The sequence below is a fragment of the Ciconia boyciana genome, chromosome 1 (assembly GCF_034638445.1).
Source record: "Ciconia boyciana chromosome 1, ASM3463844v1, whole genome shotgun sequence".
NCBI classification, from domain to species: domain Eukaryota; kingdom Metazoa; phylum Chordata; class Aves; order Ciconiiformes; family Ciconiidae; genus Ciconia; species Ciconia boyciana.
In genome coordinates this window covers 15024834-15039339 of record NC_132934.1, presented here as the reverse complement: position 1 = coordinate 15039339, position 14506 = coordinate 15024834, and the positions used below count along the sequence as shown (strand labels likewise).

The 14506-nt window shown below is 37.5% G+C and overlaps 1 protein-coding gene across 12 annotated transcripts in view; it reads left to right on the top strand.

The window, feature by feature from the left end:
• The first annotated feature begins 836 nt into the window (after positions 1 to 836).
• The window catches only part of ORC5 (origin recognition complex subunit 5), a 76221-nt gene continuing 62551 nt past the window's right edge, over positions 837 to 14506 (top strand). For 2 of the 12 annotated variants that reach the window (XM_072859302.1, XM_072859276.1), the window contains exons 1-5: positions 1048 to 1487; positions 3842 to 4025; positions 5618 to 5710; positions 9177 to 9374; positions 12992 to 13066. In XM_072859302.1, coding sequence (XP_072715403.1) covers positions 3915 to 4025; positions 5618 to 5710; positions 9177 to 9374; positions 12992 to 13066 — 477 coding nt within the window. In that variant the 5' untranslated portion in view covers positions 1048 to 1487; positions 3842 to 3914. Of the gene's footprint in view, positions 959 to 1041; positions 1488 to 1697; positions 1829 to 3259; positions 3362 to 3841; positions 4026 to 4224; positions 4349 to 5617; positions 5711 to 9176; positions 9375 to 12991; positions 13067 to 14506 lie in introns of those variants that run through there. The other 10 variants (XM_072859235.1, XM_072859229.1, XM_072859266.1 and 7 more) reach the window with 10 other exon arrangements.

The window sequence follows — 14506 nt, the reverse complement described above, 5'->3', positions numbered from 1 at the left end:
TGTCATATTTATCCCACTAATACTATGTGCAATGTTTATGCAGAATACAACTTGAACTGTAATCTGAAGGTATTGCTGTGCATTTTTAGAGACTGCTGTCTGCAAAGCTTGTCTGGAGCAGAGACTCCACAGCCTTTCCTTTAAGCTGTGTTCTCTATTAACATAAATGAGTTATGCGTACAATTTCATGTCAATTTTCTTTTATTTTCCGGGTGTGAAGAGAGAATGGATGCAACACATCCAGTTCCCTCCCGTGACTGATGCTGCTGTCCCCTCACAGGACGCACCTTGAAACCAACCCTCATCTCTACGCATCCAGCTACCAGAGGTGCCGTGGGCTCGTCTGTGTGCCTGTAAGGGAAGCAGCTGGAGTTAAACAAATACCACAACAACCACATACCCACCCATTACTTCCTTCTGACTCTACGACCCAGGCCCAGGCCTGACCCCTCGACACCAGCACCACTCTCCTCCCCAGTGACATAAGGCTCCCTACGTTAACTGTAACATCCTCCTCTCCCTGGGGGAACTGCTGCCAAGCAGCTTCGCACACAGGGCTCCAAAGACACCTATGTCCAGGGACATGTACTATACACGGCTCTCCCCGTGCTATAAAACACTGCCTCATCCCTGGAACTCCTCGACCGTCTGCCCGCCGCGGAACGGGCAGCAACCTCTCTTCACAACCGCACCGCCCTTCCCGCCCTTCCCCGCGCCGCCAGACACAGACTGGGTGCAGCGAGCTTCATGTCGTTAAGGCGCATGCGTGCGGGCTCCGCGCCTGCGCACTGACCGGGGAAGGCGGGGTCGGGTGGTGGTGTGCGCATGTGCAGGAGGTGGCCGCGGGAGCTGGCGCGCGGACGGAGTGGGTGTGGAAAGCCGCGGTGAGCCGCCGGGCGGAGCGGAGCGGAGCGGAGCAGAGCAGAGCAGAGCAGTGGGGCTGGCCCGGCCCGGCGAGGTGGGTGGCGGGAGGCCGATTTGTGGCACTTGGGGGAGGAGGGGAGTGAGGTGAAGGGGCAGACCTGCTCCTGTCTTCATTCCTGTCGGGAATCGGTGCGGGGCCGCGGGCGGGGGTGAGGGGCCTGGGGTCCCGGCCGCCTCTCGCCCTGCGTGCCGAGGTCAGAGTTGCCCCCTGGGCCGAGGCCCGCCCTCAGCCTCACAGACGGGTGGCTGTAGGAGCCTTTAGCCCGGGCTTCGCGGAGCGCGTCCGCGCAGCGGAGGCCGGGGGTCGTCATTCCCCCTCAGCCAGGGCACGGCTGTGCCGGCCGTGTCCTTGTGGGGCGATGGTGCTTGTAGGGCCTGAGGGGAAGCAGAACGGTATGAGTCCCTTCAGTTCTGTCAATTTTTGTGATAAGCTGTAGAAAGACATGCTAAGCGTAGGTATTTTAGGACCAATGAACTGAGAGAAGTCCTTCTAAATTATCAAATCCAGCCACGAAGTCTGACTTGTTATGCTTTTGGTATCCTTATGTGGACTCAACTGGAAAGTAAGTGTTTTTTGTCATTCCTGATCTGGCTGGAATCATATATACAACCTCTGTACAACCTTCCCTGGTCAGGAACATCCTGAATTCAAGCTTTGGCTAGTGCTAGTCCTTGTGTCAGCATTGTTATTTAATCTAAATTAATTGTTTCATGAACATATTGCTCTAAACATCCTTTCTCTTGTGAATGCTAGGATGGGATCCCGTTGAAGATTAAGACACCTACATATAGTCAGTAGAGATGTAGGTTTTCATCCAGTGGCTTAAATGTGTTTAGTGCAAGTTGACATGTGCTAGGGTGTTTGAGGAGCAAACAGGACTGGCAGATACAGTGTGATCAACAGGTGATTCATGCTTTTCTGGCGTGCAGTTGGGTACCAGGGTGGAGAAGCTGAAGTACCTTATGGCTTTAGATGCGTTTAGGACACTGAGTCAAGCCCTGTTCTCATGTAGTCAGTGGAGCAAAAGAGCTGTCTTTTTTCTTAAATCCACGCAAACTTTTCAGCATTTTCTAAAACTCTCCCTCCTTGTTTGTCCTCTGTTTTGGAGGCTACTGTCTAAATGTTTTTCTTTTCATCCTTGATATTTATTCCTAGCTCATTTTTAGAGAGCAACCTTAATCAAGGTTGCATTCCATTTTTTGTATCTTCATTCCATTTTGAATAGATACCTGAATAGATAGGGTGGACAGGTGGGGAGATCCGTTCAAAGCGGATCTTGCTGATCTGATAAAATGGGCCAAGACTATTTGTGTGATTGTCTGTATGGGAAATAATTTGCCTGATACATATAATTATGCATTTGTTTTTTTGATAGCTGCATTACTTTGATTTCTCATACTTACTATGTGATTGACTTGTTCATTTTTCAAGTTGTTTCAGACTTACAGTTTCTTGATATCTAACTGTAGGTAGTCCCTGTGAGGTGTGATATCATTACGTACAAATATGTGTAATTTGAAATACTGAATTTCATTGTATTGGCATTACTTCTGTTATCGGGGTTATCCTTTTTTTTCCCTCATTAATTCCACTAGTTTTTCTATTGATGATTCTACAATCCACATTTTTACTTCAGAAAACACTGAAGGTGAAATGTAAAAATAAAAGAAAAAAAATTTTCTTCAAATGTATTTATGGAAATGCTTAATAGAGATTGGTCCTAAAACAAACTCTATTATAAAGTATTTCCATAAATACATTAGTATTTATGAACCTCCATGTAGCCCAATAGCTCCCCTGTCAGTGCAACCCAATATTGCTTTTTTTGTTCAGAACAGTTTGCTTTCCATTTCCCATGCTGTTTCTGGTCTCATTCTGCTAACCTAATCTTTTCTCATGTGGCATTGTACTTATGCCCTGCATAACATATTTGGCTGTAAATACTTACATTTAACTTTGTTTGGAGTGCTTTTTTAATTATATTTGTCTTGATAACTCACAGATATTCCTATCTCCTGATGAGATATCTTTATTGCGCTACCTAAATTTCCAAACTTTCTTTTTGGCTGTCAAGTTACGTTACATTTGACAAAGTCAGAATCCAGGTCTTGAGGTTACTTCAGTTCTCTCTCTGAGTGTTGTCCTTGTCACTACAGACAGATGTACCATCTTTCCAGCAGTTTTAGAAGCTGCAGAAAAAGTCGTATCTTTGACTGAGGTGTTTTTCCATATTCTGTCACTAAAATCCAGCCTTCCCAGTGTTTGGGCAATCAAGACTCTCAGTCTTCCTTGGCTAGTCCTTGTCTAAAAGGTAGACTGTGATTAATATTACAGCTTTATCCAACTGGTTTGGGCTCCTACTATTTTTAAGGAGTATTTCCAATCTTTACCATCAGCTGGATTTTCTTCATATGCCTCTGCTGCCTTTAAGCTGGGGTAAGCGTTCCTGTTAACATCTGAAGAGCTATTATTTTGTCGTCCTCGTCTTTCCTTATGCCCTACCTCTTCTCTGTTACTTATAAATCCCAGTTTATTGGCTGTCCAGGGAGGTGATGATCTGTGATTAATCTACTTTCCTCATTTTATTCCCTTGCTACTTTTAAATGCACATAAAACCAGAACTAAATATGTATTTTTCCAGTTAACTAAACTATGACAATTCTTTGTTATATTGATTTGCTCATACCCTGTATGCCTTTCCATTTTTATTTGATTTTTTGGATTCTGTCTGGTGTGAAAATGTCTATATAATGCCTTACATAGTAGTGTTCGATTGTGATGAAATCTTTTAAGTCTATCATAATTATACCATTATCTGGAGCTAGAATGTCTGTTTAGATTTTCTGCCAATTCCTGTTCATTTTCCTCCTGTATGTATATCACAGCAAATGATAATTAAAACCTTTTATTTTCCAGATCATTTTATTTCTTATCTCTGCACTGCAAATGGGACATGCATGTTTAGGTGACTAACTACAGGGACATCAAAATGCCTAATCTCGAACATCCAGCGTACCCATCAGCTACACTGCTTCACTTGGAAAGTTTGGTGCCATGTCGAGAATCCCAAGTGTCCATGTTGCTGTCAATATTTGGAGAGGTAGTGCTTTTTATATTGTACGTTTGAATAGAACAAAGACATTCTGCTGTCTCAGAGGGAGAACAGAAATTTAAGGACATTTTTGTGATGTCATTATGAACATACTTTGGTTGTCGCTGTTGGTTGTTTGTTTTTTTGTGGTGTGGGTTTTTTTGTTGTTGTTGTTTTGTTACCCATCTTTAACACTAGTGTTTGGCAGATAGATTCTAGTAAGTTTGAAGGTTGAAAGCTGTTTTGCAACTGGAAGGACCCAAACAAACAGCTATTTGTGCCTTGCTGTCTCTGAAGCCTGATTTCTCCATGACTCTGTTCCATCTTTGCTGGTTAGTACCAGGAAGTGAGTCTGTATTCTTCCCTGGTCTAATGTTCTGTGGTTTGTTTTTTTTTTTTCCCTTCAGTGGCAGCGTAGAAATTCTGTTTGGCTTTGACCTGTTAATCTAATATCTGCATGTCTGAATTCTAAGTACATGAAATTGGTCTGATTCTTAGTAGTTCTGTTGCTGGCCATAATATTTGGAAATCACTGGCTTGTTAATTGATTCTGTTACTGCTTGGCAAAGCTGTGGTAAAGAGTAATGGAGATTTTTACCTGCAAACTTAAAAGCAGTTGATATATCCATTTACATTCAGTTAACAAAATGGAAATTAGTATCTGTTTCTGGTTCTGCCTTTAATTATAGATAATAATAATTACATCAAATTACAGCATTTAAGTTTTATGTATTTATAACAAGCATAGTGGCAACAAGTCTTCTTAAAAAAAAAATAGATACTTAAATTCTCGTTAAATATGCAGGTTAGAGTTTCCGCATATCTTGCACAAGAGTGCCTTCATCTTGGATTAATTGAATATTATTGTTTTTCATAAAAAGTGTTTGTCAAATTTATTTTTGTATTCATTTTTTAAGTCAGTGTACAAGATTCTTAGAAATGAGAAAAACAAAAAATAAATACCTGTTCAGAATGAAATAAAAAGAACAAGTTAATTATTTTCCTTGCATCTTGGAAAAAAAAAAAATCCATGAAATATACAGCATCAGTGTCATTCAATAAATAGAGGTATTATATCAAATATTGCCTTGTGAGAGAAGAGCGAGCTCCTTTACCATCTCCTCCACCAAACCATTTAATTCTTTTCTGTTTGGTGCTAATGGAAAGAAAAGCAGTTTGTAGCATTTGCAGAAGTTAGGACAGTGTAAAGCTTGCGATTTATGCTTGCCAAGATTTTGTTTCAGTTAGTTAACTAATCTGAATTAAGAGCTCACTGCTTTTCTCTCTTGGTGTGTGTTTTTTTTGTTTGGTTTGGTTTGTTTTTCCCACGAAAAATGTATCCTCATGCTACAGCAGTTTCACTGGTAGCTTTATGTGATACTTGATTCTTGGGACTTATCCTCCCAGTATTTCAGTGAAGATGAAACATAAAACTTGATCACATTGATTCCATAATAATTGGCATATTTTATATTTAATGCCTCAATTTAGAAGGTAACTTTTCTTTTGGAGGTGAACTTCATTGATAAATCTTTTATTTGTTGAATGAAAAAGAAGAAGAATTGAAACAGCAACAACTTTTTTTCCCCCCCTCCTCCTAGCGTCAGCAGTTTAGTTTTCCATCCATCTTTATCTACGGACATACATCTAGTGGAAAGACTTATGTGATGCAAACTCTTCTAAACACCTTACAGGTAAGAATGTTCACAATGGGTATTGAATTTACAATTTATTTGTAACAGATGGTCCCTCAAACTAGCTTCTGCTTTCTCAAAATGGTTTGTTTCCTCAGCCATTTCTGCCTTCTTGATTCTTCTCCTCCACTTACTGTGTGATGAACGCATTACTCTTCTCACTAGTCCACTTAGGATAAAATGAAGTCATACATACCGAGATATAATATAAATCATAATAACTTTTCTAAGAAAGTTTAAAAAAGAAAAAAAGGAGCCAAATTTTGTTCAGCTCGTTCCCTTGACTTAACCTGAAATAGCTCCAGTGACAAGTAAGTACTCTTATGATGATTCCAGTTCAATCTGATTGTCACTTATAGTATACCTTTTTTGAATCTTCTTGTAATTCTCCTTTAAACTAATTTTACTTATATATGAAAAAAGTGAGAGCGTATATGAAGAACAGTGAGAAGAATTTGCAGTAGTGGAATTTTATTTGTTTTGTGTTAACAAACTCATTTTAATTAAATTCAGTTGGATGTATATGATCTATTTAAATGTCAGCCTAAGAGCTTAAACTTAGTAAAGTTGTTAAAAGCATTCACAGCAAACATACAAGGTATACATGTTTGCTGAAAAAAAAAGTGAGTCTGAAATGGTGAAAATCACTGGCCAAATACCAGGCAACTGCCATTCTTTCTGATACTGATAGTTGTTTTTGCAGACTTGAGTTGAATGTTGTATTCATTGCAGTAAATTTGGTTAGTTCCTATCAGCCCTCTTGTAGAAGCAGGAAAATCTGAAACTTTGAAAAAGAAACAGTAGAGGAGTTCAAAAATGTTGGAGCAATGTGCATAGGAACAATTGATTTAATTCCTGAACAATAAATGATTTTGCTTAATGAATCACCTCTAAATGGGAAAAGTGTACTGATACCTGTTTTTAGTATTATAGTTTCAGAACGTGTTTGAAAATATAAATTTTGTGCACTTCAATTTATTCTAGATCCTCCAAACACAGCTTGATATGCATGATAAGTTAAAAACCCTAAGAAACAGGATGCCATTCACAGTTTCTAATGTAATAAAATAAATTCACCAGGTGTGTTTGCATTTACTAAGCTTGGCATTGCCAGGTCTTTTGCTGGTGGGATGGATCTTATTCTCCCAGGCCAGTACTGTTGCTGTTTCCTCCTGTATGAGCATCACTTTGAGAAATGGTAGGACTGTATGTTCTTTTTCAGCTTCGCCATCTATCATAAGCTTCCTTTGGATTCCTGCTCTTAAAAAGCAGTGTAGGAGTAAGAAAGAAGTAGGTCAAGGAGGACTGATAAGGCAGATGTTGTTGAAATATGTGAGTTGGAAACTACTGAGAATTCACTATGTGGTTTTGAATTTGGAGCCTTACATTCCAAGGAAGCTGGGACTAGAAGCTCTCTTCCCCTCAATTGTTAAGGAAGAAAACTATCCCCCAGTGGAATGCTGTCCACTGAGGGATGAGTTATATCCTTGATGATTAATACTGGAGTTACTATATGTTACTAACCTGAAGTAGAACTTCGTCATGAACGGACTTATTTCAACTGCAAGGGCTGCAGGCAGAGAAACCTACTCTTTAAACATCATGTGAGAATCTGAACTACATAGTAGTGGGTCATTGTGGCTGAATGCATGTTTCTTAGAAGAATAGTTATCTTGAAGAGTGGCGTAGAGAGGTATGGCCTTAAGTCCATTTCAGTCCCTCTCTGGTCAGTGCTGGCAGAAAGAAGACTTTTAAGCACTAGGTTCTTGCCACTTTTGTGGCCCTTCTTTTTCTGTTAGCAAATACGTATATTCATGCTAGTTTTATTCCTTGTTCTAATTTTTCCCAAAACATATTTTAAAGTCCTCCTAAGTTGAAGGGTGTCATCACAGAAATTTCCATCTAAACCTGTTAATGCCTATGTTTTTGTCAGTCATGTTCTTCAGGGGTTTAAATCCAATGACAGGTACCTACTTCTCACCTAAACCATAAATTTCCACTTGTGTGTTCTCATAGCCCTGATACTTTTGGCTTGTCCAGAGTGCACTTATCACATATCTGCAGGACTGGGCTTTATGCAAAAATCCCCCTCATTAAAAATTCTGCAGAGGGAGAAAGGTGGAAGACAGTGGTCATGATCGTCTTTCATGCATTAGCCTTTTGTGCAATGCTCTGAACACTGTGCTACCCATTTGCAACACATCCAAAGATGCGGCCAGACCCTGGAAAGGAATAGGATTTAAGCAGCAACTGTTTATACAGAACTTCCTATTGCCAAGTATAGCTGTCTCCTACATAATGTGGTGGTGTGGATCACATCTGAGGCACCCAGCTTTCCTTCTGCTATGGAGATGCAGCACTTTGAATAGGTGCTTTTGGAGATGTAGCCCCTTTCTTTTAATAGTGTTCAAAATCGTAAGAAAGCTTTTTATTACACGCTGTTTAGGTGGATTGCCAGCATATACCCACACTTTCCTACATCTCCTGAATCATATTGTGTTTTAAGTAGAAAGACTGGAATGAAGTACTTAGTTGGCTTGGTTGTTTGGGTTTTTTTTGTTATAGACACACACATTCCTGTATCAGAAATTTAATTTTGCAAGTAATGCATATGTATCCCAATGACTAATGTTTTCCAGAGGTTTTAATGTTCAGTGTAAAAAGGAGCATATGCCTTACCAGAGAGTATGGAGCTATGCAAATAATCTGTTTCTTAAAAATAGAGTTGCTAGAAAATTACCTTTTTTGCCTTATGCAGATTTGAATACTGGTACTGTTTTGTAGTCTATAGTGTCTTCCATTTATAGACAAATGACCTTAACTTTTCAATATTACTTTTCAAAATGGTACTTACAAGTACATTTTATGGATTGCCATAAAATGTATCTCACACTCTGCTTTCTTCACATGCTCTTTGCTCTGAAAAGGTCTGGTTTTCTAAAAATGTTATGCACAAGCAGGCTGATTACATGTGTCTGATATAGAAGCTTACACTTTGTCATTTGTATGCAGTGAATGCCAAAAACATGCAGGGTAATTTTTGGGAGTGTGCTACTAGTTTACTTTCTTTGTAATATAAGTTTGAGAAGTTCATGTTATCTAGACATTGTAATTTGTAATGGACTATTTTACAATACTGTAATGTGTTATGATTGTCTAACTTTTCTTTTAGGTAAATGCTATTTGGTTTTCTTTTTATGTATTGCTCACAGTTTTTAAACACAGAAGATACACTGTGTGTTTTGTATGAGGATTCATCAGATCTGTCTTGACTTTGTGATATATAGTATTTTGACTAGGTACATAAGTAATCATTCTTTTTTGGCAAGGTTTTTTGGTTTATGGTCTATATTCTGTTGGCAAGGTGTGGTTTCTTTCATTGTCTCATCTGGGAGAGAAAACTGGTTCTGGAGTATTTACACTGAAAAAGCCAAATGAAGTTATATCTTTTTTTCATCCTCTTCAGCTTCCTCATGTGTTTGTGAACTGTGTGGAATACTTTACTTCACGACTTCTTTTAGAAGAAATTCTCATCCAGTTGCAAAGCTGTTCTTCTGAGACAAAACAGACTTCTCATGTGCCTTGTGATACTTTCAATGACTTTGTACGTCTGTTTAAACAAGCTGTTGCGAGTCGAGAGCTTCAAGATCAAACGTTATACATTGTAAGTAATTTAATTTTAATGTTCCAGTTTAATTTCTGTTAAGAGGGTGTGAGTAATTGTTATCGATAATTTATATGCGAAATGTGTGCATTATAGAGCATTTTTCACAAAATTTCTGTGTGGACCTTATTCAGAGTCTCTTGATAGTGGTTAGATTCTTTCTGTTGGTTTACTGGCTTTAGATGAGGTTCTGTATTTTTCCTAGTTTTAGAACTTTTTCTACACAAAAACTGTACAGCATAACTAATAACGAACATAAATTATACTGCATATTTAAATTGGGTATGTAATTGTACTACAAAATCTTTAAATAGAGACAGCCTGTATTTGTTTTATAATTAGTAAGTCATGCTTATCTGTTTCCTTGTGAAGGAAAGGTGGGAAGCAGGGCAGAAGCAAATTACAGAGCGCGCAAATGACAAGAATTGGTTGGCTAGAATAAGTTCAAGTTAGAAGTTGCATTAAGGAACTGAAATGTATAATTTCCTCTGTAAAAGTGCTGTTGAGATCTTGTATCTTCAACTACACTTGTGGCCCTCAGAGACAAGAACTATAGTTTTAAAATTAAAATGGAAAAAAAGACTGCAATGAAAAATTGGATGATATACTCAAGTGGAATAAACAGGCAGACAGCAGGAAAAATAATCAGAATTTAGATCACAGGAATGATTGAATCAATGTAGTACTAGAATGCTAGGGTTTGTTTTTTTTTTTTCTGTGATAAGCTTAACTACATAAAGGAGTCAAAAATTGCAGACATCTGTAACAGCATTTATCGTGCCAAGAGATGAACATAGAAACAAATTTCAGGCATACAAGAGGTCTGAAGAAAAGATATAGACTCCTCAAAACTCCTTTTTTTCCTAGCACTCGCTTGGTTGAACAAAATCTATTATCTTAAAAATATGAATGCCATAGTATTAGTGATGTGTAACTGTATATATGCATTGTGGACCTGCAAAAGACATGGACTGAAATTTCAGCCCAGCATTAGGAATTAAGGGTTTTTTAAAATAGGTGAAATTGATTATTTAAGAAAACATGAAAGTGGTTCAAGATTGAAAGCTTAATGACCCCCGGTAATCACTCTGCATGTTTCTCACAGCAATCAACAGGCATACTGCTTTGGTTTTTTTGCAGTCAAACAAAAAGTTCATAATTACACTGAACATTCTTCATTCCGTTTCACAGGCTATAGTTAAATAGGTTTTACTACCATTTAAAAATACTTAACCACTGAGTTAAATAACTTCATATTACATTTAGTGGAAACAGTACTATCTCATCGTTTCCTGCAGCTCATGAGGTTAATAAATTTGACATACTTATTAAAAATTGAATGAAGAAAAAATGCACCAGTACTTACAATAGATAAGAAGTTATACATAGATAATTCATTTTAATTTACCATCACAAAAGTGGTATTGGCATCCTTTAACAATTCCATAAGAACAAAATTTAGCACTAAAAATAACCTTTAGGGATTTTCACAAAATAATTTATATAGTAAAATTTTACTTTCAGATTAATATTTGGATTAAAAATTGTTCTACATCAGTAAAGCATGCTTCATGTGTTATATGAAAATCAAAAAGTTCTTGAGCAATGGTTATAGAAAACAAACCATTAAATACCTAGAAAGGTTCAATTGTATCACGTAAATAGTTGCTGAATCAGAAGAATTAAGTATTAAATTAGTATTTCAGTTCTGTTCTGCATGGGAACAGACAGGAATGGGGGAAGACAGTTCATGTATGTTAACCTGTGTCATCTGGATTTATTGTAGAGTGGTTTAAATTGAGAGTGATGGAAGACCAGCATGCTGATAACACAAACTGGCAATGCTAATTTATTCTATTTCATTTTGGTAGTAAATAGTGTAATATTTCAGCCCAATTAACTCAGAGCAAATTAAGATAAATGTTTACGTTCAAGCAAAGGAGTCTAAATGTTTCTCTTAACCCAAGCATGGGTGCTGAATGCTTGTGATTACTTATGAAAAATGAATTTATTCATTTTAACTACCTTAAAAATTGGAGCAGATATAACTTGTAGTCATTCATACATTTACAATATTTAGCACTTTTCAGAAGTAACAAGCTGATGATTTTAATGTAAGTCAGTAGACAGTTCTAAAATGCAGTTTTTTTAAAAAAGCTGAAGGGTGACAAATCTGTATTAAAACCAAAGAATAAAGCATGGATTTATAGGCCTGTGGGTAGGCTGTTCCTGTGAACCACTTGACGTATTCCAGAAGCCAGGGTCACAGTATATTTTATCTGCTGTAAGTAGAAACTCTAGTTTGTTTCCCACTTACGTAAAAAATAAGATCTACTTAGGTCAAGACCTTAAAGCTTTGTGTTTGGTAGCTGCAGGTCACTGGGTCTAATAAGCAATGTTTTATTAGTAAAAATATGTAGCCTCTATTTGGTCAGTAACATAAAACAGTCTTCATTCCTGAAGTTGTTTATTATATGAACCAAATGCTGATGTCAATATAAAATCATATGTTGTATTGTAGTTTTAAATAAATTCCCAAGAAGTGTGAGCTATTATTGCAGAGATACTGCTCTTTAATTTTTTTTTTTTTCCCTATACGGTGTGATTTTGAAATACTGTTTTCATAAAATTTTTCTTGGTTGTCCAAATAAAACTCTCTTTCTTACTGTGGGCAACAGAAATGATAGATGTCTTAATATTTTGGTGTGGGGAGGAAATATAAAAGGGTAGAAAAATATAATTTTCTAGGGACCTATAGTTTCTCTTTCAACAGCAGTAATTCAAAAGAAGTAATGAACTTCAGAATTTAGATCTATATTGTGAGTAGTAAATAAAACAAAAAAAAAAGTGTTTCTATTATCTTTTTTCATTTCTGTCAAGATTTTAAGTGTACTGGGAATACGAATTTTTTTTGCCAAAGGATAACCATGCATGTTTTCATGCTCCTATTTTTTTTTCTCTAGGCTCCAAAATGTTAGTTGTTTATAGATAAAGTGTTTCCCGTTTAAGCTGTACATATGCTACATATCTGTTACTGCTATGTGATGTTTGTGTACAATACAATAAATCCTGTAAATTTCTAGGCTGCAAACTATGCAAGAAAAGTTTCTCTCAAAATTCAGTTTTGTGAATTCCAGATGATAGCTAACTTTCTGAAAATATCAGCTCTTAATTGTTTCTGAAAAACAATTTCATACTGGGGAAAGATAGCTTTCCTACAGTAAGCATGTTGATATAGTGCTACAGTACTACATATAATTTTTAAATATAAGAAGAATTTTGGACAAAAATTGAGGTTTCAGTGGTTCTTAATGATATTGTGGCTTTGTCAGTGATATTCTTGACTGGTATACTTATGTTTTAATTCTCACTGCCCTAAGGGATGAGAATATTGCTTGCTTGAGGATTGTATCTTTTTTCAGATGGCAGAGCTGCTTGGGCTTCCTGAAGCAATAATCTCTCCTATGTTGCTTGTTTAAGGGGTCTTGATGCTTAGGTGGTTTCTGCTGTCTAAGAGCCATTGGTGAAATGAGTTTCCAGCAGCTAAGAATTAATTTTAAGTCCACATGAGAATGGAAGTTGACATTGTCTATATAAGATCATTGTTTTGTTAAAAGGTACTGGATAGAGCAGAGCAGCTGAGGGAGATGGAAGCAAACATCCTGCCAGCATTTCTTAGGCTTCAAGAGTTGGTAAGTGTCTGGAAAAAAAATAATGTATGTGCCCTGCATATTGAAAGTAACTGAACATATGGTATCTGTCCATCTAGTCTCACAGATCAAGACAAGTGATTCTTTAGATGAGAAAAGTCGCAGAATTAATCCCTCCACCCCCCCCCCCCCCCCCCCCCCCGCTAAGATAATCAACTGGCAGTGGTCAAAACTAGAAACCAAACCAGAATTTAAACATTGTCAGGTTTTTCTTACACTTTAATTTTTTTTTTTTAAATTCTGTTTAACAGTATCTTGTTTTACGATATCTGATCTGCTGTAGATTCTTTTGAGGCTGGTGTAAGATACATAGCTGTCTTTTCTAGAATATTTTTGTTTTTAAGAAGAATGTGAGATTTTTCTACTCTCCATTTAAAGTTTTGTAATAATTGCAGAAAAAAAATCTCAGGCAGAATATAATCGATAAGGAGAAGCTTCAACATAGCTCCTATTAGCTTGGTACAAATAAGTAAATAAAACCCCTTTTAGAGTTTGTCAGATGTTTGTGTGGAAATCCAAAGTCTGCTTCTGAGTCAGCTGCTGATTCAAGAGAGCCCAACCACATTGAGTGAATTCAGCATTGGAAGCGTGAATTTGCAACTCAGGAAACATTTGTTTTCCTCAAGTTTCTCCCATGTGAAACTTCACAACATTGCGTGGTGGCTGGCTTGACGATGGTCAGTAGACCACCAGCTATTTTAATTGTGACTGGAGCTGCACAGCTCAGCAGCTGCAAATGTGCTTTATGATGGCAGAGAGATTTTATATTTCTACTGGAATTGTGCCACGTTATGTTTCTGATTGGAGTAAACCACTGTATCTTTCCCTCTCTCACTTCTGAAGTATCAAAGCTCATGCCTTGAAATAAGGAAAAATGGTGCATTCTCTGAAAAGAAACTGAAGACGAAACCAGAAGATGGTGGTACTTCGAAATGTCTGAACGTCTAAATAGCTGAAATTATATCTCAAGACTTTTGTGTGGTACTCTTAATCTTCTGGTGACATTGATTTCTCTATTTACTGAATGAAGACTGATTCACAGCTGTATTCTTAATCTTGGCAGCTGGTGGATTTTCTGGCTCTTTCTGTCTGTTCTGCCCATGTTTTGGATTTTGCTGCCCCTGAAGCAGAAACAACCTCTCTGGCAGAGAAAGGAGGAAAACCTAGGCCTATGATTGCTGTTCAGGGACCAAAAAACCATAGGCTAAGACTTAAATATGCTAGAGAAACACCCTCAAATTCAAAAGTAACCTCCAAATAAGTTTGTCAGCTTTCCTGAATGCTGAGATTCCAGTTGCTTAAATTCTGGATTCTGGACTGAGGCTTTGTAAAACTGTGGTGCAGCTGATGTTGCAGAGGAATGTTGTAGGAGCAAATCTACTGCATCGCTTCCTTTCCTGGAGTGAAAGGAGACAAGAAACT